Source organism: Hydra vulgaris, chromosome 03 (assembly GCF_038396675.1).
Source record: "Hydra vulgaris chromosome 03, alternate assembly HydraT2T_AEP".
Taxonomy (NCBI): Eukaryota; Metazoa; Cnidaria; class Hydrozoa; order Anthoathecata; family Hydridae; genus Hydra; species Hydra vulgaris.
The window spans coordinates 26,019,024-26,041,397 of record NC_088922.1 but is presented as its reverse complement, the minus strand read 5'-3'; the positions used below and the strand labels follow the sequence as shown (position 1 = coordinate 26,041,397).

The following is a 22,374-nucleotide window of genomic DNA, read 5'->3' as shown; positions in this document are numbered from 1 at the left end:
AGTTCAAAATTTCTTCTTACAGTTCTCATCCATCCGCATCAGAACTGTAGACTTCGCCAAATTTTTTACATTGATCTTTTAAGTGATTGATTTCTGTATTGAAGCACAACCCTTCCACATCAAGAAAATCCAAATTTTTCATCAATTTCGCTTCTTGTTTTCAATTCATTGAAAAGACAGTCGACAGTCCTTTTTATTACCCTTTCCATTTCTTCTTTTGCTGTTAACCCAACATCTCTAGAAATTTTGCCATCCATTCTTTTTTTTCTTCTTTGACATCTTTCAAATTCAACACCCCATTCGTTGCAAATTTGAACTCCTTCTTTTATTGAGTCATTAACTAAGACTTCTCTCTCACTTTGGAAATGATCTTTTCTCGAAATCGATCTCGACATACTTAACTACCTCAGACATTTGTTCGCGATGGGCTAAATCTGGAGTTGAGTCAAACATTAGCTCATAATACTTTGCTTTATGTATCTTTTCAAGCAAGTTAGCACGAACAGTGGATGCTATGATGTGAATGAACTCGTTCTGAATGTTGGGTGAAAGATATGTAGTGGATCCAGGATGGCTCTCCACAAATTTTAAATGATCTTTAATAACAGGATCAAAACTGAAAACTAGTTTCAGTAAACCAAGTAAATTTCCTGAGTTAGCATTTGATTGAAGTGATTCTCGGTGTCCTTGCAAAGCTAAATTTTGCATTGCAAGGTATTCGATGCAATGCAACAGCCTTTTTAAAATATGACACCACTTTTGATTCTCTCTTTGAATTTGTTGTTAAAGTTCTGCATCAATTATTCCTCTATTGTAAAATAAATTTTTTTCTAGTTCTTTCCATTGGGTAAAGCATTGTCTGTGGTTTTTTGAATTTTTATGTACATTCATTCTCTCAGGTGCTTTCCAATGATTAAATCCGCTTTCTTGTTCCAAACTAGATTGGTTTTCACATTTTAAAAAAAGAAGACAACAAAAACAAAAGGCAGATTTTTTGGGAGGCAAGTAAACTAACCATGAATGCGTCACTTGCTCACCATGACCAAGTTTTGTTCATAGAACGATTGTTAGTTGGCAGAAAAGGACCTTTGATGTTTTGGAAATGTTTAAAACCATGTTTAATAATTTCAATTCTCAATGGATCAGTTATAATTACTTTTCCTGATTCTTCACTAAACGTAAGAAATCCGATGTCGTGTTCTACAATAATTTTAGGTATGGGACATCTAATAATTTGGACGTTTTCGGATATCAAGTCTTTATCTTCAACGTCATCAATCTTCATTTTTTTGTCAAACTCAGGCCCAACTTCTGTTTCTTCAGAAGTAGCAAGGATTTTGTAATTATAACTAAAATTTTCTGCATCGCCATCAATAGATGCCACAACTAATTCTTTCTTGCTTGAACTTGACCCAGTATATTCTATTTCTTGAAACCTTGCGCTCGCAGAATTTTCTGGATTATCTAAAGAAGTCGTGCTCGTACTCGATTTTTGAAAAAATGTCTTAAAAACTTTGCTGCTTTTTTCTTTTTCTTTTGTCTCAATGAACATTGTTTTTAACCTGCAGCCCCACTTTCCTTCTTTTTCTCAAAAGAACGATTCATGGTTCTCAGCTAATTATTTTTAAAATTATTAAGAATTTGCTATATATAGTTTTAGAATACATTTGTAGAAGACGAATCCAGTGATTCAGAAGACGTCCATGCAGGCAATACCAGGTGCCAGTGTATATTAGGGTGTCCCACTTTTAAACTGACCAAAATATTTTTGTTAGCACTCATTCTTAATCATCATCATTACGTCCCAGGACCCACCAAAAAAATTTTTAGACTTCTAAGTACATTGGTTCAGGTAGAAGCAGGTTTCATATGAGAGGTTGCGTGACTATTCATAAATTTTACAGAATTCTTTCAATTTTTAGACATTTTTGGTCTAAAAAAATATTTCAAAACATCAAATGGAGAAAATAATATTATGTTCTAAACTATAATGTAATTTTATTGCATTTAAATGACCTTAAACATGTTTTTTTTTTAATAAAATTTTAATTTTTAGGCCTGCTGAAAACAAAAAAATACCAATACTCATTATAAAATTGTATCCTATCATATTAAATATTAAAACATCTGCAATTTTACTAATTCATATGTTTTTTTTTATTTTATTTTTCATTTGATGTGACTTGATAGAGAGAGAACTGAGGAGAGTTCCAAAGAGCCTTCCTTATGCCAAAGTCATTCTTCTTTGAGAAATACCTCTCCTAGAACTAGCAGGGACCATCAGCCAGGATCCTCATGTACATCCCAAAGCAGAAGTCCAGCTCCTCAGCGAACCAACAGGAGTAGAAGAACACTCTACTTGCTTCAGCATCCTCTTCATATGTTTGCACCAAACAGGTTATATTTTTTATTTACTTTTAAAAAGTATTAGAAAAAGCTGAGTAAAATTGTTTATCAAAAATAGTTGTATGTAGAAAAACAATCTAAACCAACTTTTAATTTTTTTAGACTACCCACAATGGGAGAAGTTTGTCGTCGAATATATTGGCTAAGATCAAAGAACAATAAACAATACTTATCCTGTGCACAAATGTCAAGGTCAAGATTTATGGTTTGCAGTGAAGGGGAGTGTGAAATTAAAAACAGAGGGGAATTCACTGGTGTATGTATACTCAGAGAACTGTTAAATCTTTGGGACAGGGGTGGTTTTGATTCAAAATTTTGGTTAACAGAGCAAGTAGTCAAGGAAAAGCTTATACAATCTTATGATCGCTAACAGAAACTATGCAAAGTTAGAACCCTTTATGAAAATAGAGAGAAACAGGAGCAATTAAATAAAAAAAAACAGGAATTTGTAAATGAGGCAAACTGTACATTTCAAGTTTATAAAACAGATATCTTAAATCTGATCAAAAATGATGAAAATAGAGACAAAGATGCAAAAAGACAGGACATTGAGTTCCTGACGAAAGCATTTAGAGGTGAAATGGTAAAGTTTGACAACAGTAAAGACAAATCTTATCATGACAGAATTAAAGATGGAGAAAAAAGAATGTTTGATATGATAGAGAGAATGCATAGAGAAGATGAACGGGAAAAGGAGAGACAGGAAAGGTCAAAGAAGAAAACAATAGAGGAAAAGGAAAGAATGAAAAATTTTGAGATGGATCATTTTCATCAAGTGGAACAAGTGCAACTGATAATGATAGTGATTTTGAGCCTTCACCAAAAAAACAGAAGATTAGTAAAGATAGAGTTTGCCTGCAGCTTTCAATGAATGACATTCTTGACAAATGGGTTCCATTCTTGACCAGGTATAAGGTAAGCGTTAGAGCAGAAACCTCACTCCTGGCCTCACTTTTCAGTATCGCTGGTGTTGATCTTAATACAGTTCCTGTATCAAAGAGTGGTCTGCATAGAAACAGAAAGATTGTTATTGAAAATGAAGCAGAAATGGTCAGAGAAGAAAATCTAGACAAAGTACGAGATTTTAAGGTTGTCCTTCACTTTGATACAAAACTTGTCAAGCATTATAGAACTGAAAAAAAAATGTCTGAAACTGTAGAAAGGCTAGCTCTCAGTCTTTCATCACCCCAGGTCAATGAACCCCTAGATTTCTTGCTCGGAGTTTTAGAAATTGAGTCATCTAAAGGACAGGATTAAGCTATTGCTATTCAGAACATTTTAGAATACTATGAGCTCACTGACCAAATCATTGGTTGTAGTGCAGATACAACTGCCTCTAACACTGGAAAGTACAATAGGGCTATAAAGTTCCTGGTGGATCATGTGCTTCAACGACCAGTGCTTTGGCTCCTCTGTAGGTACTAAAATATTTATGAAAATCATTTATTTTGTAACATACATTTACATTGTACAGTGTACAATTTTTCATATTTAAATTTTTCAGGCACCACATATCTGAAATGGATACATAACATGCAATGAATTATATTCAAGGAACAACAAAATCGCCATCAAGAGCAATATATAAAGATTTCCAAAATAACTGGCGAGAAATACAAGAAGGAGCTAAAAATATGGATCAATTGCTTTTTTTTAACTATGACAGAGATGAGTTTAAAGTAGGTGCTACTTTTCATACAAGAGTAATAGATACTAAGAATTTTTGTGAAACAGCCTTGAAAAGAGATTGTTTTTAAAGAGGAGACTATAAAGCTCTATGTGAACTACTGGTCATTTACCTTGGGGGCCATGTACCTGGTTTCCAATTCAAGCAACCAGGTGCACATCATCATGCCAGATTCATGGCTGACTGCCTATACTTGCTGACCATGCAGCTGACTTCGAAGATAAATTCAAAATTGAATAAAAGTGAGAAAGATATGTTGCCAACTGACTTTATTGTCACATTTTATGGATCATACTTCCTGAAGTCTCCTATTGCAGCCCAGGCACCATCAAATGATTTGGATGCTTTCAAACTGTCTTTAGAAATGATGTCAAATGAGCTATATAAATCTGGTTCATCATAGTTGGTACCTGACCCCTCAGTTGGTTATTCTTTCAATAGCAAATGGTGATCTAGATTCAAAGGAAAGAGCTGAAATAGCTCTAAAGCTGATAAGCTTTGATCCTCCATCACTTGATGAGTTCAGTACAGAACAACCAGATTCACCAACACATATACTTCCCATGTCAGTTTTGTCTGATTTTGTTACAGAGGAGTCCTGGCTGATATTTACTTACTTAGGTATTTCTAGAGAAATGATAAAAACATGGATAGATGATAACTTTAATGTTTCAAATGTTTCATATAAAAATTTTCAAAATCAAGTAGCAAACCTTGCAGTGGTCAATGATAGGGCTGAGTGCCACATTCGACTTGTTCAAGATTTTGTGGCTCAAACCCATGATGAAGGATTACTACAAGACACAATGCAAGTTGTAACTAAAAACAGAAAAGAAGTTGGAAAAGATATGAAAAAAACTGATTTTATGTGATTTTTTAAAGATTTTGACCTTTTTATTGTTGCTATTTTGTGATAAATACTCATTTGTGATTTTTTAAAAACTAAAAATTATGGAAATATTCTTTTTAGATCAAAAATGATTGAAAAATGAAGATGTTTGCGATATTTTTTTCAATAATCACGCAACCTCTCATATGAAACCTGCTTCTACCTGAACCCATGTACTTAGAAGTCTAAAAATTTTTTTGGTGGGTCCTGGGGCCTAATGATGATGATTAAAATTGAGTGCTAATGAAAATATTTTGGTCAGTTTAAAAGTGGGACACCCTAGTGTATATTTCAGTTTTGATTTATTTAAGGTGGCTCACCCCCTTTAAATCTAACTTTTTATTTATAAATGTTAAAAACTTGTTTTTTGTTTTTTATATAAGGGAATTATGTTAAAACTTTAACTTTTTAAAAGAAAAATGAAATTTGCATTTTTTGATGCTGAGTCAGCATAATTTGTCTAAAATCTTACCTTAGCTAAAACAATGATATCTTGACTAAAATATGGACTAAATATACCATATTTTGCCAAATGGTAGCTAAATAGTTGTTCCAGGGCTGAAACTAAAATTTTTTCCAAATGTTGAAAATAACTAAAATGCCAGCACTAAACGTGCAGAAATTGATTTCTTGAAATTGAAATACTATAATTCTAGTTCCAGTCCTCATAAATAAGTTAATAAATATTCTGTGAAAATTTGAAGATAAAAGCTTTATCCAAACTGAAGATATAATCGTTTTCGTGAGAAAAACATATTAAAATAACAAAGTCTTAAAAAACACATTTAAAATAAACAAACATAAAAACAAAGATTTTTTTTAATGAAATGTTACTAAAAATTGCTACTTGCGCAGGGGCGTGGTGGCACTAAAAAGCCCATGCAGGATTTTTATTAAAAGGCCTATATATGCGGGATTTTACCATATATGCTTGATGTAAAGGCCTATATGAAAAAATATACATATATGTATGTATATATATATTTTAATATATATATATATATATATATATATATATATATATATATATATATATATATATATATACATATATATATATATATATATATATATATATATATATATAATAAATACATATATATATATATATATATATATATATATATATATATATATATATATATATATATATATATATATATTAACTGACCTTATTCTAATAAATCATTAATACAAACCAACAAGTTAAGATGATACAATTTGTAATTAATAATATTGTTTGTAAAACTTCAAAATAAAAAATGGTAACAACACGATACAGCGACCATTTTTGTTTTGATTTTCTTAAAACACAACTTTAACACAAGCAAATACAATTAGTATTTTATTTTTTGAAGAATATCGCCACACAAATTAAAAATCAAAGATTTTAATTTTTCTATTACTATATAATGATATATATTTATTATATAATAATATAAATTTTTTTAAATTTTATATAATTTTTTTTCTAAAATAAATATGGAAAATCTTGGAAAATAAGAAATTCTTTTTATTTTATGAGAAAATTCTTTTTAGTTTATACTTTAGTTTAATTCGTTGTTTTAACATTTTCACAATTAACTCACAAAAGCTAAAATGCCGCTTTAAAAATGGTGCCGTTAATGACAGTTTAAACATAAAATTTTTTATAATGTAGTTTTATTTAGCATTTCATCATCCTTTTTTTAATCTGTCTGAGTACAAGATATTACTGAGTGATTTCTTTATTTACATACAATAATATAAACTGTATAAAAATAAAAAACTTTATTTATTATTAAAGAAGTTTATATCTGTTTCGAAACGTTACAAATATGCAAAACATGAGTTTGATCCTTATTAAAATAAAACTTAATTTAAAATTTAACACAAAACATTTTTCTTAAATGAATTAAAACGCAATACAATTACTATATAGTTATTGTATTGCGTTTTAATTTATTTAAGAAAAATGTTTTGTGGTTAAATTAAGTTAAATTAAATCCAACAATAATAATAGCTATTATTATTGTTGGGTCTGCGGATTTTCTTAAACTTATTTTGTCAACACTACGATCGTTAAAAACCGTTTATGGGTTCATTATATTTCTCATGTAAAAAATATCATAATACGCCTCAAAACATCTACTTTGTTTTCAGAGCAATATTATTATTATGCAAAATACTAATACAATTGCGCTAAAAGTTAAAGACTTTAAATCAAGTGATAAATAAAAATTTAATTTGTGCTAACATAAATATTTTAAATGCTTGTGGAATTTCTTTAAAATGTAGAAAAAATTAAAATTTGCCAAAAGGCCCATATTTTATTAATAACAGTCAATTACCTTGACATATTCATAACCGCTTTTTTTAGCACATTTTTTAGAAATATAATATTTTGCAGAACAGTAGAAAAGCATAACAGATCTAACACTGAGAAATAATTCAAAACTTCAAGTGGAAATTTTCAAGTAGTTAAATGAATAGGTTAGTTGTTTACACGATTGCTACGGCATTGCTAAGGAGTAGGAAAGTGCGTTGACAACAATTAATGTATTTTTTGTTACTTTTAAAGCACACAATATTACAAATATATTTTGAACTTCGTACTTCAATATTCAAAAAAACATAATTCAAAAAAAAAAAAAAAAATTTTTTTTTGATTTTTTAAGGGAGTGAGCAACTTTAAAATAAAATATAAAAGTTTGTCTTACTTTTCTTTGTTAGTTTTATTAAAAGTACATAAGTTGCACTCACTTGCGCATAAGTTGCACTCACTTACGCAAGTTGCACACTTGAGGCTGCGGAGAAACGCCACCTTACAACATAAACGAATAAAGTTTTAAAATTTATTTTAAAACTTTAAATTACTTTAAAGTTTTTTTTAAATCTTAATTTATTTTATATAATTCTCACTTATTGTATCGCAACCAAGCCTCTTTTGCGCCCCTTTCAGGTTGGCGCCCATGGCACATGTCCTGCCTGCCCTACCCTAGATACGCCACTGGGTTTGATAGTTACCATAAAAGTTTGAAAACAGCTTCATTTTCAATAAATAACATTTGTGTCCCATTCCTACGAATGAATTTTAAAACATTTTCCTATGTCTTCTATGTTAAAAAAAGAAACACATCTCTGCCTGTAGGAAAATTTATAATTCCACAGCATCTTATAAATCTCTTATGTGTAATACTTAAATCGTACTTTTTTAAAGTAAATGCAATTTTTGTTTACATTTTTTTAAGAAAGATTTTTTAACATCAAGGCATCTATTGGAGGTTGCGAGAGGAAAGTTTCTTTAATGATTTTATTAATTGCAAAATGTAAAAAAACATCAGTTATTGCCTGTTTTTGAAATAAAGTTTTCCAAATTGACCTAAGGATTATTTCTAAAATATGATAACATCCCTGGTTGTACAAGACTCAACTTGTTTCTCCACAAAGCAATCTTGTTCATCAAGGCTCCAGTTTCGAAGATAAAAAGTTGAAAGAGAGTTGTAATCACAAGTTTAAAGCCTTGTTGACTGTAGTGACCCAGTCAGCTTTGAGAAGTAAATTCAGTAAAAAATTGTTGTAATTTTAAAAAAAACGCAAAAATTTTAATTATAATTATAGGAACAATAAGTTTTTAATAACAATTTTTTGTTAATTTAATACATTAATTTTTTTTTTAATTCTAATTCACTCCCAACAAGGCTGTAGGCAGTCAGGAAATTATGAAGATGGGAGATGGTTCCAAAGGTGGAAGAGCTGAGAAAAAAACTTGATAAATGAAAGTTTTTAGAGCATGCAGAGGTAGAAAAAAAATTAGGGTTGAAATTTTTCGGGAAATTTTGCTTAAAGTATCCAGAAATTTTCAAAAATTTTTATACCATTAAACTTCATAGTTATTATATAGTTTTATAAAATTCATTTCTTTGTTTCAAAAATATGTGCTTTATCATCACAGTATTTAGGTATTCTTTAAATATTTCAACAAAAAATATAAAATAATGAAGAACCACAAGCAAGAAATACACATCTTTTAATCAAATTTTTATAGTCAAGTTAAGAATCACACATTTTTTTAACAAACAATAAAACGCTCGATAAAAAGTTGTTATATGTTACTTTTACTTACATTACTTTTGTAAAACAACAAAAGTAGATTATTTCTAGCTTTTACTTCTCTCAGCTAAGATGTAAAATATTCATAAAAAATACAAAGAATTAAGTCTTTTTTAGATTAATAAATTTTATTGTGTATTATTTTTGTAGAGTGTTTTAAAGAAACAAAGATTTTTTATGCTTACATATTGCTTACATACAAAGACGATTTTAGGGGAAGGGTGTGTTGGGGAAGGGGATGTTTTACCCCCTCAAAGAAGGTGATTTTTAAATTATAGTTGGTTTTTTGACAAATTTAGTTGGCTAGTTGGAAATTTGACACAATTCAGTCGGGTAAATTTTAGTTTTTAGAAAACTCTTTTATTTTTAAGCAATGGTACTTTTTATGGCTCCCCCCTTATTTTTTAATATATTGATTTATAAAGTCAAAAGTCTCCCAGCAAAGTTGTAGCAAATGAAACTTTTTTTATTATTATTTTTGGTAAGATGTCCTCACGGTCTTATTACAGAACACCACGGAAGCGCATTTGATAGGAAGCCCCCCATCCGTACCGATGTTGTAAAACTTGCCCAGAAGTGACGTAATGGATCTCTAACTTTTGAGGCAAGCCCGCTAACCACTGCGCTACAGCTTAAACACACTTTAAATGTGGTGGTGAATGTAAAGTGGTGAACTTATGACCTGAAAATCATTAGTTTTTTATTTTTATTGCTAACTTTATTTTTAAATAGTTCAAATTTAGCAAAAATATTTTCCTTACTTTTTGTCTTTCATTAATTAGTATTGTCTTTAAACCAAGAAAAAATTAAAAAACATTGCAAATATTTATATCAAATCTTTTTATATATAATTTTACAGTTTTCAGTAAATTGTCGGTAAATTTAATAGATATTTAATAGATATTTAATAGATATTGACAAATACGACAGGGAACATTAATATGCATAGCAAATAACAGGATAAAACAGTTTTTAGTTTAAAACAAATTTAGAAAATTTTGAAAACAAATGATCATAGTTGCTACTTATAATTATAATAAAAAAACTCAAAAAAAAACAACAAAAAAAAAGTGTTTTTCAAAGGGGGCTTTCTAAAATTTGTCTGATCTGCTTCACAATATTTTACCATAAAATTGTCCATAACAACAGCCTAACTAAGACATACAATTTTACCCATTAATTATAAAATAACTTATCTTTTTTTGAAAATTTTGCAACCCTAGTAAAAATGGTGTGACTTTGCTAAAGGACAAGTCAAATAAGAATGAGTTTTATTTGATGGAACTACAGATGATAGTTCTTTTAAGAAGCCATCATGATAGTATTTGTAGAAAAGAGAAAGAGACGCAACATTACAACAATGGGAGAGAGGCTCACTTTGCCAAATAGAGCAGATCCAACTACATTTACAATGCGTTTTTGGACCTTGTCTAGAAGAGAAAGAACATCATTAGAAAAATCAGACCAATTATAACAACAGTATTCCATACAGGGTCAAATAAGAGATTTGTGGAGGTAGAGAATGGAATCAGGAGTAAGATAATCCCAAGCACAATAAAAAGAGGCAACCTTAGAAGATGCTAACTTTACTATCAATTATATTTATGGTTTCTATGAGGTCAGCAGTGAACGCCAATCCAAGAAGACGTAAAGAAGAGGACTGTACGGAATGTGGACAGTATTGCGACAATTGTTGTTGTTTGTTTTTTATTTAGATACCCTTCAAGTTTTTATTATTTTCAAAATACCATCTAATCATTTCTTTGTAGTTTATACTTTATAAATAGGTGATGGGCTGGCATATTTACCTCACTTCAAGTTTTTAAGTATTCAGTAACGACTATTTTTTGACAAAAAAACAGCAGAAAAACAATTAACAAAACACAGTACCATAAACACTATGCAGTAAATTTGTATTCCAGTTTTTTTTGCGTAAACAGGATATAAAAGTGTGCTTATAAAAAATGATTGCATAAGAATTAAATTTTTAAAAATATTTTTAAAAAAACACAACATCTGCGTCACCCCCCAAAGTGCTAACTCAAACGTATTTCCACATATCCCCACAATTCCAACAACCAACCTATGAATTTTTATCATTGTATCTACTCCCACTAGCAATTTAACCCTGCCCCTACAACTAGGTAAGTGAGAGTAGGTTAACAATTTGTTTAAAAATCAGCATAAAGCATGATATTTAGTCTTACTCAGTAGTTTAAGTTTTTTGAAAAAATGCATTGCATTGAAAAGTCATTGCAAAACAAATTTCTTTATGTATGGTATAGTTTCATATGCATTATTTATGCATTTTTCTCTATGAATGGTATATGTACATTATTCTATACATTATTATTATACTCTATACATTATTCTATGCATTATTCTTTATGAATGGTAAAGTTTCATATGCATTATTCTTATTACTATCTTAATATAATCTTTTAAGTAGATCTTTTGCTGTAAAAATATTGTTTTTAACTTAAGCTGGTGGTATTTATGTAAAACATAAATTATATTAAAAAAGTATCATATGCTTATAAAATAAACCATATATAGCATGTATTGTGATATGCATGTTTTGCATTCCTTCCTTTACATGAAGAACAATAGAAATACGCAATTATTAGTAAATATTAAACCAAACAAATTAAAAAACAGAACAAATGCAATTGAAATTTTGTCTTTTTGCTTTATTCAAATAAATAAGACTAAAAATGAAATTTAGCAGAACTTAGAGACGAACTCCATAAACGCTTTCATAATTAAAAATGATATAGTAAAAAGAGCAATATTTTATGCAGTCATTTTATACATATATATATACATATATATATATATATATATATATATATATATATATATATATATATATATATATATATATATATATATATATATATATATATATATATATATATACATATATATATATATATATACAGGGATGTACCATCAAACTTTTGGTTGGTCGCCAGAAGGACGACTGAAACCAGTTCGATAATTTTGGTTGCCCCCTACTTTTTAAGTTGTCCACTACTTTTTATAAAAACTTTCATTATTGGGCTAAGTATGGACTAGAAATAATTTGCATAAATAATGGTAATATTGTTGTAATAATAATTGCTAATGTTGTAAATGACAACTGTAATGACAATGTTGTAATAATTCAACTTTAATTAGGGAGAACATGCAGGGAGAAAACATATATTGAAAACTTAAATAGGAAGAACATGCGAGGAGTGTACATTCATTGATTAAGGGTTTTGTTTTTAGCAGGCAACCTATCAATCAAAAGAAAAATCCTTTTTAAGTTTTAAACTTTTCTCCATTCTGGTTTATAAGTGTTTGGAATATTATGACTTGGTCCGGCTCTGATTTCACAGAGATAAGGTTGGAGGTAAGTCAAACATTAAGTCAAGATATATCAACTCATTTGATTCAATCTCAAGTCAATTAATTGATTTAATCAGTCATTAAGATAAGTCAATTTAACAAGGCATTGTATTGAAAAAATAGAGATTTTTAATACACATTTGGTTGATTCAAAATTTGAATTGATTTAAAAAGAAAAAAATAACAAGATGAAAAATAACAAGACCATAAAATAATACAAAGTACTAACATCTACCATGTTCCAACATAACATCTACCATGATATCCAATTACAATGGTATAATATATTTCATTTAACTTTCCTAAGCATATTAATTAATTAATGTATACATTTAATACATATAAATAAAACATCTATATTAAATTTTACTTACTTATCAACATCTAATGAGGAATAGCCACCTCTGGGACGATCAATTGGTACCTTTCAAAAGAGACTTATATTAACACATACATAAATGAAATCTTTGAACTTATATCTCGAACTATAAAAAATTTTTAATAACTTATTATTGCAATAAAATATTTATAACTTATTACTATAATAATTCATTATAAAATCATTATTATCATTATAAAAACAGTTTTATTTTCAACATTTTCAATATATTCAAATTTCAAACTCTAAAACTGAACCTGTTGCTAGCTAATTTTTGGAGATGCCTGGCTACCCCTGAAGGAGCTAGGAAAACTTTTCAAATGCTCAGGAATCCTGAAAGTTGATCGGTATCCTGTAATTTATGCATGTTTGCTAGGTACCTGGTAGTTTGAAATTACCACAGGGTTTTCCAGGTAACCAACACCTCTTTTTGTGTTTCTGGGTTGCCAGGCACCTTTAAAAATTAAAAAGCACCTCCAAAATTACCAAACACTTATTAATAATAATTGTAAGGTAAACCAGCACACCTAAATAACTTGCCAGGTAACCCAGCACATCTCTAGATTTTAATTTGCTGTTATAAAATAATTCACTATGCAAAGGTTAAAGATTGATAAGATTTTCAACGAGCTTGGTATGGTGCTTGATACCTTTAACAACAAAAGTACCTTTTATATGAATAGATTAACTGATGATAAAAATAGATTGATGAAAAACAATACTATGAATAAATATTTATTTATTAGTTATTTTTAAAACTATTCGTAGTTACAACTTTGTTTGCAGTTCTGCTTTTGGAAAATTTGTAGTTTTTCTGTTTTGACTTAATGAGAAGTGTCATGTGTTCATTAGTAAACTATTTTTAAGATCAGAAATATTTTTAAAGCATTACTACAACCTGGAGGATTATTATCCAAAGACCCTTTACCCACAATTAAATTGGGGGTTATATCAGTGCTTTTTGCCTAGGTAAGTTGCCTTCACTAGTGACGCTTATCCGCCTCAACATAAGATTAGTTTAACACCATTACCAGGAGTCATTGTTATAGTTTATATAATTTTGTGCACAAACTACCAAAAATTAACATTACAACTTTCAATTATGTCCAATCTTGTGGTTTAAATTTTCAAGCCACTGAGATTGAGTTATGTTAAATCTCAGTGGATTGAAAATTTAAAGTATGTAGTAATAAATAAAAAACTTAATTATGCAAACTTCATATAAAATTTTTCATTTTCTGTCTTTTTCGTTCAACTAAGGCATTTAAGTAAAAATGTATAGAAAAAACTGTTTAGTTTTTAATACTCCCTGATTTGAAAAAAAAAAATCTTAATAACATAAATTTTTTGGTGCTCTAATATAGAGGTCAAACAAATTTGATCAAATATAAATAGATTCTCAAATACAAACTTATTCAATCTGAATTTTACATATAGATACAAATGTTTGTATTTAAGGTTAATAAATATTTATAATAAACAATCAACAAAGTTATTTTTGGATCAACTTTTAAATACAAAAGTTTTTTTACTTTAGTTTTTAAACATAAAATAAGTATATAAATATACTTAAAATAAAAAAAAGTATGAAACACAAAATATAAAACATCTGTTAAAATTTTAAAAAAATAGTAACTTGTTACAAAAACAAAACAAAACAAAAAATAAAACAAAGAAACAAGCCCTTGTTTTTTTGCAAAAAAAACAACATACAAAAAAATCGTAGAACAAAAAACACAACATTATAGCCCATTATTATCTAATACAATCAAAAACATGTATTTGACATGGTTGCAAGTTTTGTTAAACTGGTAAAAATTACTTTATTTTTCTTCAAGATTTTTAAAAATTGACTCATTTTACCCATGAGAAAATATTTAAATAAAACAAATATTATGTTTGTAGTATAATAAATATATAATACAAAATGCAAAACTTATTTGAAAACTATCTTAAAACTTAACTGTAAGAACTTTAAAAAACAACATTTAAGAAATGAAAATTTTTAAAATAAAAATACAAAATATGTATAGTTTGATTAAAACAAAATAACTGATTAAAAAAGACAATTTACCTTTTTACCATATTTTACTGGATTAATAAATAAAAGTTCTTTTGTTCCTCGAAAAAGACAATTTATGTTATCAAGATCATCATTATGCAAGACAGATTTTGTTCCACCAGAACTCATCCAGGTTACCTATAAAAATAAAGCATATCTAATATAGAAGTATTTTAAAATAGCTCATAATTCCATTATTAAAAAAATTCTGAGTTTATAATTAACGTGAGAATATATCTTTCAAATCTTTTAACTTCTAATTTTAGATTCAAACAAAACTATTATTATAATGCAATAACTTCATACATGATCCAGCATGAGCTTTCTGGTATTATTACATCTTAGAGGAGGTGGCATCAAAATGTCTTTTCTAAACACAGAAACAAATATTTTTTATAAAGGTAAAATTTCCACTGTTCATACATCTAGTCAATATGGTTGATATTTTAACTTATTCTGAAATGATTTTATGAAAATATTGAACATAGAACTAAAATTTCATTTTCAGATAGAATGGCTTAGCTCACCTTTCCCCCTATGGATTTGCCCTAGGCTTATTAACAAAGAGCAATAAAACAAAAAAAATCAATACTTAAAATGCAAATCTGTTTTCTTTTGTTTTAAATTATTACACAAAGTTTTAAATTACTATATGTTTTCGAAAAAGACAAATAGTAATTTGATTATAGAAATATTGTCACCGCAAAAAGAAACAATTCTATTTAAAAAAAATAAACAGTTCAATACTTTACAATAATTTTTTGTCACATGTCATATAATTTATTACATATGTGCGGGCCTTTGTTGTGTAACACACATAAAAGTAATAAAATTTGAAATTTCATAAAACCTTTTTTATATGCTTCTCATACTTTTGTTTTTATTCATATTAACTTTTTTAACCACTACAATTTACTAAATTACCACAAAACTTGTTAAAAAATTAACTAAAAACAATGTAGAAATATTATGTACAAATGTTATAGAATGTTATTTCGCTTTTAGTTTACCAAGCTTGTTCGATATGTGGAGCTACTCCCAATTATTTAGTTAAAGTGCAGGAATTCAAAACCACATAACTATTTAAGCTTAAACCTTATACTTGAAAGTATGGCATTAGTCAACTACTTGCATGGATACAATTTTTTGAATGCATTGTTCACATATCATATAGATATGATTTATGTAAATGGCAAATTCTTGGTACTAATAATAAGAAAATTCTTTCATGTAGAAAAAAAGAAAACAATTCTTTGAAAATTTAGTAGAAGAAGGTAGTGACAGCGATGTCGACTACGACAATGAAACTTCTGATAAGGACTTAATTTCTATTAACTATTTAGATTTTATTAAATTTGATAGTGAAATATAGTAGAAATTTAACTGATTTTTTGAATTTGAATTCATCTATGATATTTCTTTACAATAGATATAAATAAAATATATCTAGAAAATATATCTATATATTGAATGTGTATAAATATATTAAATATACTAAAAATATTTTATATATATATATATATATATATATATATATATATATATATATATATATATATATATATATATATATATATATATACACAACCCTTGGAATTAGGAAAATTGAGGTAGATAAAAATCTGCCAACCTTAATCTGTTAGAGGTCAGCATCAAGTCAGCATGAAAAAATTGTATCAAAGGTTTTACTATAAAATATAGAAATGAGGTCGGCGATCATTGTCAACCTTAAACACACACTAGGTCGGCAGTTTTTCCGAGATATGTGTATATATATATACGTATATATATATACATATATATATATATATATATATATATATATATATATATATATATATATATATATATATACATATATATATATATATATATATATATATATATATATATATATATATATATATATATATATATATATATATATAATATAGTTATAACACATTTAAAACATATTAGCTTTCATAAGAAATAAAAATCATTATAAGAATTAGAGATGGAATGTTACTCACTTTAGCTAATGAAACTGTTGAAGATTTTCCAAATGCTATTAGATCCTAACATCTGAGATAAAATACAAGATTTAACTGAGAATAACAGAGCTTAGCATCAGACTTTGACTTCTGCAATAATAAAAAGACTTTCGTTCTCAAAAGAGATTGTAAAAAAGATGAAAAGAATAATTATGGTTTAATGTAGGAACTGCACAAGGTGAAAAATGTATAGTAGAATGAGAATTGACTTGAAAATCAATGAGAAGGAATAAAAGCTTACATACCTGTTTGAACCCATGAGGTTAGGTAAGAGGTGCATTTAAGCATACATACTATGAATATATATGGATATAAACATATATGTTTGCTATTTATTTAGATGATGGCACACAAAATCTTTATATATTTATATAAACTTTAGTATTTATATGGTGTAGCATTTACCAAAAGAGAAGATGATGATCAGATGAATGTGTGGTATGAATCTAATAAGACAAGAAAAGGAGCCATAATCTTAGACAGAGATTAGAAAAAAATTGTATTGAGCAATGTTTTTCAGAGAAGATTAAAGTGATTTGGGTATCAGCATGTAGAGAGGTAGTAGCCTCTGAAAAAAATAAAATCTGAAGATAGAAGTAACTTAGTAAACTTAGAGAATGAGAATCACATATATAGAGAATGCTTTACATATGATATGAACAAGCTTTAGGAAAGAAGATGCTTGAGATCATGTTTATTTTGAATTTTAAAAAAAAAACTTTATTATATATTAATGTTTTTGTAATCCCGGTCACAAACCCAGCCCTGGCTGTTTTTTATCAAACCGGCAAGAGCAGCCTGCTCTTGCCGTTAAACTTGAGACTCTGTCTCATTGGTTTAAGGTTGTAACTCTTTTTTTTTTCTACATGGCTATTGCTCAAGATATTGTCACTTGTTTAACTAAAACTCACTTGTTCTATCAACCAAAACTCACTTGTTCTATCAACCAAAACTCAGACTTTCATGACTTTTCATTTAGCTAAGTCTTATCCTTTTACTGTAACTCTCACTTTTCTTTGTTTTGCGCTTCTTAACTTACTCAACAATCTTATAAGTAGTTGCTTGCACCCTTGTTAGAAGAGAATCTGTTAACAAATTAAATAAACAAAAATAAGTATTTAAATATTTAATTTTGCTATATTCGCTAAATTTGTATATATGGTTTTTGCAAACAGCAATTAGGTTCTATTGTTAGAAATTCAGCAAACAATAAACTAAAAATTTTTATACATTACAAAAATTAACAAAAAACTCCAGAATAGTTAACTATTTTATCTTGCAACTATTCAAATTAATAGTAAAAAAAGAGTTTAGAAATCTTTTTTTAGTGTAATAAAATTTGACTTTGACACCCATTTTTTCAGGATCATATCTGATCCGTTTGTCGGTTAACATATTCGGCTCTCTAGCCATTCATGTACACTTTCGTTTCAGAGTACCCAAAAAATTCTCATTAGTGAGCATCTGGCATGTTTGCTAAAATTAACTTCTTTTGGTACTAGGTGTCTTTTGTGTTTTTAGAAAATCTGTGACTATTTAAATATGATGCAGTGTCATGAGGCTTTATCTGGTTGAATTGTATATTTACCATCATGTTATGTTTCTAAATATTAGGAATCAACTAATTGATTTATTGGTGTAAATTATTATATAAAAAAATATTGTTAACATTCATCACACAACAATTGTGCACATATGTAAACCAAGCATGCACATGCAACTAATATTACATAAGTAACTATTTATCGACATCAATTTCCAGTTGTCTACTGGTCATGCACATACAACTGTTAATTAATCATAAACATACAACTGTTTCAATCATCAATAAAACCAACTAATTAAAGTACTGTATTTTTTTGATAGTTATTTGATTTAATCTTGGTCAAATCAAATCAAAAAAAAAATTCTTTTTTTGACTGGATGGTTTCATTGACTTGGTTCTCTGAATGGTTTCATTAACTTGGTTTTCTAGATGGTTTTATAACCTAGTTCTCTGGATGGTTTTATTGAGTTGGCTTTCTGGATGGTTTCATTGACTTGGTTCTCTGGTTGGTTTCATTGCTAAAACTAAACTTTTTTGCAGTTTTTCTTAGCAAAGTCTTTACTTTTCTGATTGAACATTGTTGAAACTCAAGCAACAGTTAATTAGAAGTGTTTAACAACTTCCTTTTTTTGTAGGGTTAATTTGAGGTATTTAACAATTGAGGTATTTTTTGTAGGGTTAATTTGTCTCTCAAAAGATTTTTTGATTTGCAGGATTGGATATGTCTATAAAGAATTGATGAAGCAATTTTCAGCAAAAAATGATTTGCTAAAAATGATTTTATTGATGTTCTCATCATAATATTTGTACCTGATTTTAAGTTTCAATTATTCCAATTTTTTTATCATTAAAATTTTTGATTTTTTTCCCATTTAGATTTTCTAGAAATATGGAAAAATTCAGAGATATAAACTATTAAAGCAATTTAATGTGTTAATTAGTGAATGATGATTAAGTTTTAATTTTATGCTAATTTTTATTTGACACTACTTAATAATGACTAAATAAAAAATTATGTTAAAAAATATGTTTGAAAGTTGTTTAAAAAACCAAACTTTGTGACAAAATTATAACAATATTATTAATTTTATAATCAGTCATGAACAGTAAACTAAAAATTTCAAGACTATTTCAAGCCAAGTCATTACCAAAACAAGGTTATTTTTTATTTACTCTTATTGAATAAGCCTTTAAAATAAAACATCTTACTGTAAATAATCTGGAACTTTGCTAACCATATAAATTTCCTCTTTGTGATACCGATTAATAAAATCCAGCATAGAAGTATAAAACCCTTGTGCTTCTCGAATTTCTTTCAAATTTGGCTCACAGGCAACTTGCTCAGTGGCAGCCTCCGGAAAGCTTTTCATGTAGTCATCGCTCCAAAGTTTAAAAGCCGGCTGATTAACAGCACCCTTTTTCAGCAAAAACGGTCTTCCAGGCTTTACATAATCTTTGAAAAAATCTGTCAAAGTTAAAAAATATAGTGAAAACTATGTCTCAATAAAAACTTTTTTAACAAAATATATAAAAACATATAAGAACTAACTACAATTAAAGATGAAAGAATATACTCAATGATGTGATACATATATACATATGTATATACATGTGTATATATATATATATATGTGTGTGTGTGTGTGTGTGTGTGTGTGTGTGTGTGTGTGTGTGTGTGTGTGTGTGTGTGTGTGTGTGTGTGTGTGTATATATATATATATATTTAAATATATAACCCCTAACGTGTTGTCAGAAAGTTTTTCTATATTTTGTTGACAAAAAGTAAAAATTAAAATGCAAGACCGGAAATTTTTTTTTATTACTTGATAGACTGCCTGCCCCAACCAAACCCTCAGTCGATGTAGCAGCACTCCCTTACGAGTCAGGCTATAAGATAGTCGATGTTGCAGCACTCCATTGTGAGTCGGGCTATTTTTCAGTCGATGTAACAGCACTCTGTTGCGAGTCAGGCTATTTGTCAGTACATGTAGCAGTACTCTGTTGCGAGTCAGGCTATAAGATAGTTGATATAGCAACACTCCGTGCATGATTTACAGTAAAAATAAAAACATTTTATTAAAAAAATTAAAAACATTTTTTTTTTTTTTGTTATTCACCTCCTCAAGGCCGAGAAGGCCACTACAGACGAGGAGGTTACTTAATAGTGGTTATAACCCTCTCTCAACTCTATAACTCCAAAACACGAACCTTGACGAACAAGGCCGCTGCGCGGAGAAACAAGTTGAGCGCGGTACTACCAGGGACGTGGTGGGGATCAAACTCGGAACCTCTCGCTTATGAAGCGAGCGCTTTACCACTACACCACTACCGCATTTTTAGTTAAATAAAATAAAAATAAAATTTTACCGCATTTTTGTTAAATAAAATAAAAATAAAAACATTGTTTTTATTTTTTTAAACATTCAGAACATTTTTAAAAACGTTCTGGTCAATTAAATTTTTTAAAAAACAATTAATTTGTAATTAAATTAATGGTTTTAACTATTTAAGAAATCAAAAATTAGATAAGTGCTTTTACTTATATTTATATATATATATATATATATATATATATATATATATATATATATATATATATATATATATATATATATATATAAAGAGAGAGAGAGAAAGGAAAAAAAAACCAAAATTAAAACTAATTTCATTACAGAATCTAAAAACACACTTATACATTTGTTGCTAATTTTTTTGACAACTTTTTTCTACCTTATATAATAATAATAATAATAAAGTAATTGTCATGAATAAATAATAAGAAAAATAAAATCACTCATAGAAAAATCTATAAAAATAACTAAAAGCTTACATCCATGAAATATTATGCTTGTTCACTTTCTACTTAAACTATTTAAACCAAATTTATTTTCTTTAAACAAAATGTTATCAGTGCAAGATTCAAAATATTATGTGCACTCCAATGGTTTGATTATATGCTGTTTTTTGATGTTTTTATGAAGCAGATGGGTATGCACTATTTATTAATTAAAAGGTTAAGTAATTTGTGAATGATGGCCTTTAAATTTCATTTAGAAATGGTAAAATATTTTGTGGAAATTGTCAAAAATAACCATTTTCTTAAATTAAATAAAAATTTAAAATCGTACAAAATATTTGGCATATATATATACATACATACATACATACATACATACATACATACATACATACATACATACATACATACATACATACATATACAATTAAAAAATACTATAGTCATGTTTAAAGCAAGGAGTTGCTAAATTTTTTTTGATTTTGCTAATGCCAGAGTCTTAAAAAATAAGAAAATAACCTTATTAAAATTATTGTTGCTCCAATTATGACTGTTATGAGTGCAACTGCAATCAATATTTTTATAAACATTATGGTATATACACTATACCAATTTCAGAAGGAATCAAACAATTTTTTCAGCTTTCAGATTCCTGAAGAAAATTTAAGCATTTACAGAAAAAAATATTAACTAATTCTTTATCAGAGAAATTATGCAGAGAGTAAACATCTTTTTAGCCAAAAACCAAAAGAAAAATCTTGTAAGACTAGTAACTCTAAGACTATTAAATCTTATTATTACATCACAGAAGTCTTTTGAAAACCATTACCCAAATTAAAAAATAAATTAGGAGTTTCATATCAAGGTCTCAAAAAATACTCAGTCCCAATCTACAAAACAGGTTAATGCCAGGAAGGACATCTAGTTGTAAAAAGTTGCTTCAACTCTTCTATCATGTCATTTATACAAATAATATACAAATAAAAAAATGGCATTATAAAAATGACTGATGAAAATGAAGGCAACATTTTGCATGTATTAGAATAACAAATCATTTTATAAATCTCTTATACTGATCGCAATTAATCGA

At 27.9% G+C, this 22,374-nt stretch overlaps 1 protein-coding gene across 4 annotated transcripts in view; it reads right to left on the bottom strand.

The window, feature by feature from the left end:
* The window catches only part of LOC100207979 (bifunctional peptidase and (3S)-lysyl hydroxylase Jmjd7), a 101,230-nt gene that overhangs the window by 24,685 nt on the left and 54,171 nt on the right, over positions 1-22,374 (bottom strand). For all 4 annotated transcript variants that reach the window (XM_065792778.1, XM_065792777.1, XM_065792779.1 and 1 more), the window contains exons 2-5: positions 19,697-19,952; positions 15,215-15,278; positions 14,921-15,046; positions 12,842-12,891 (exon numbers count right to left, since the gene is read on the bottom strand). In XM_065792778.1, coding sequence (XP_065648850.1) covers positions 12,842-12,891; positions 14,921-15,046; positions 15,215-15,278; positions 19,697-19,952 — 496 coding nt within the window. The remainder of the gene's footprint in view (positions 1-12,841; positions 12,892-14,920; positions 15,047-15,214; positions 15,279-19,696; positions 19,953-22,374) is intronic.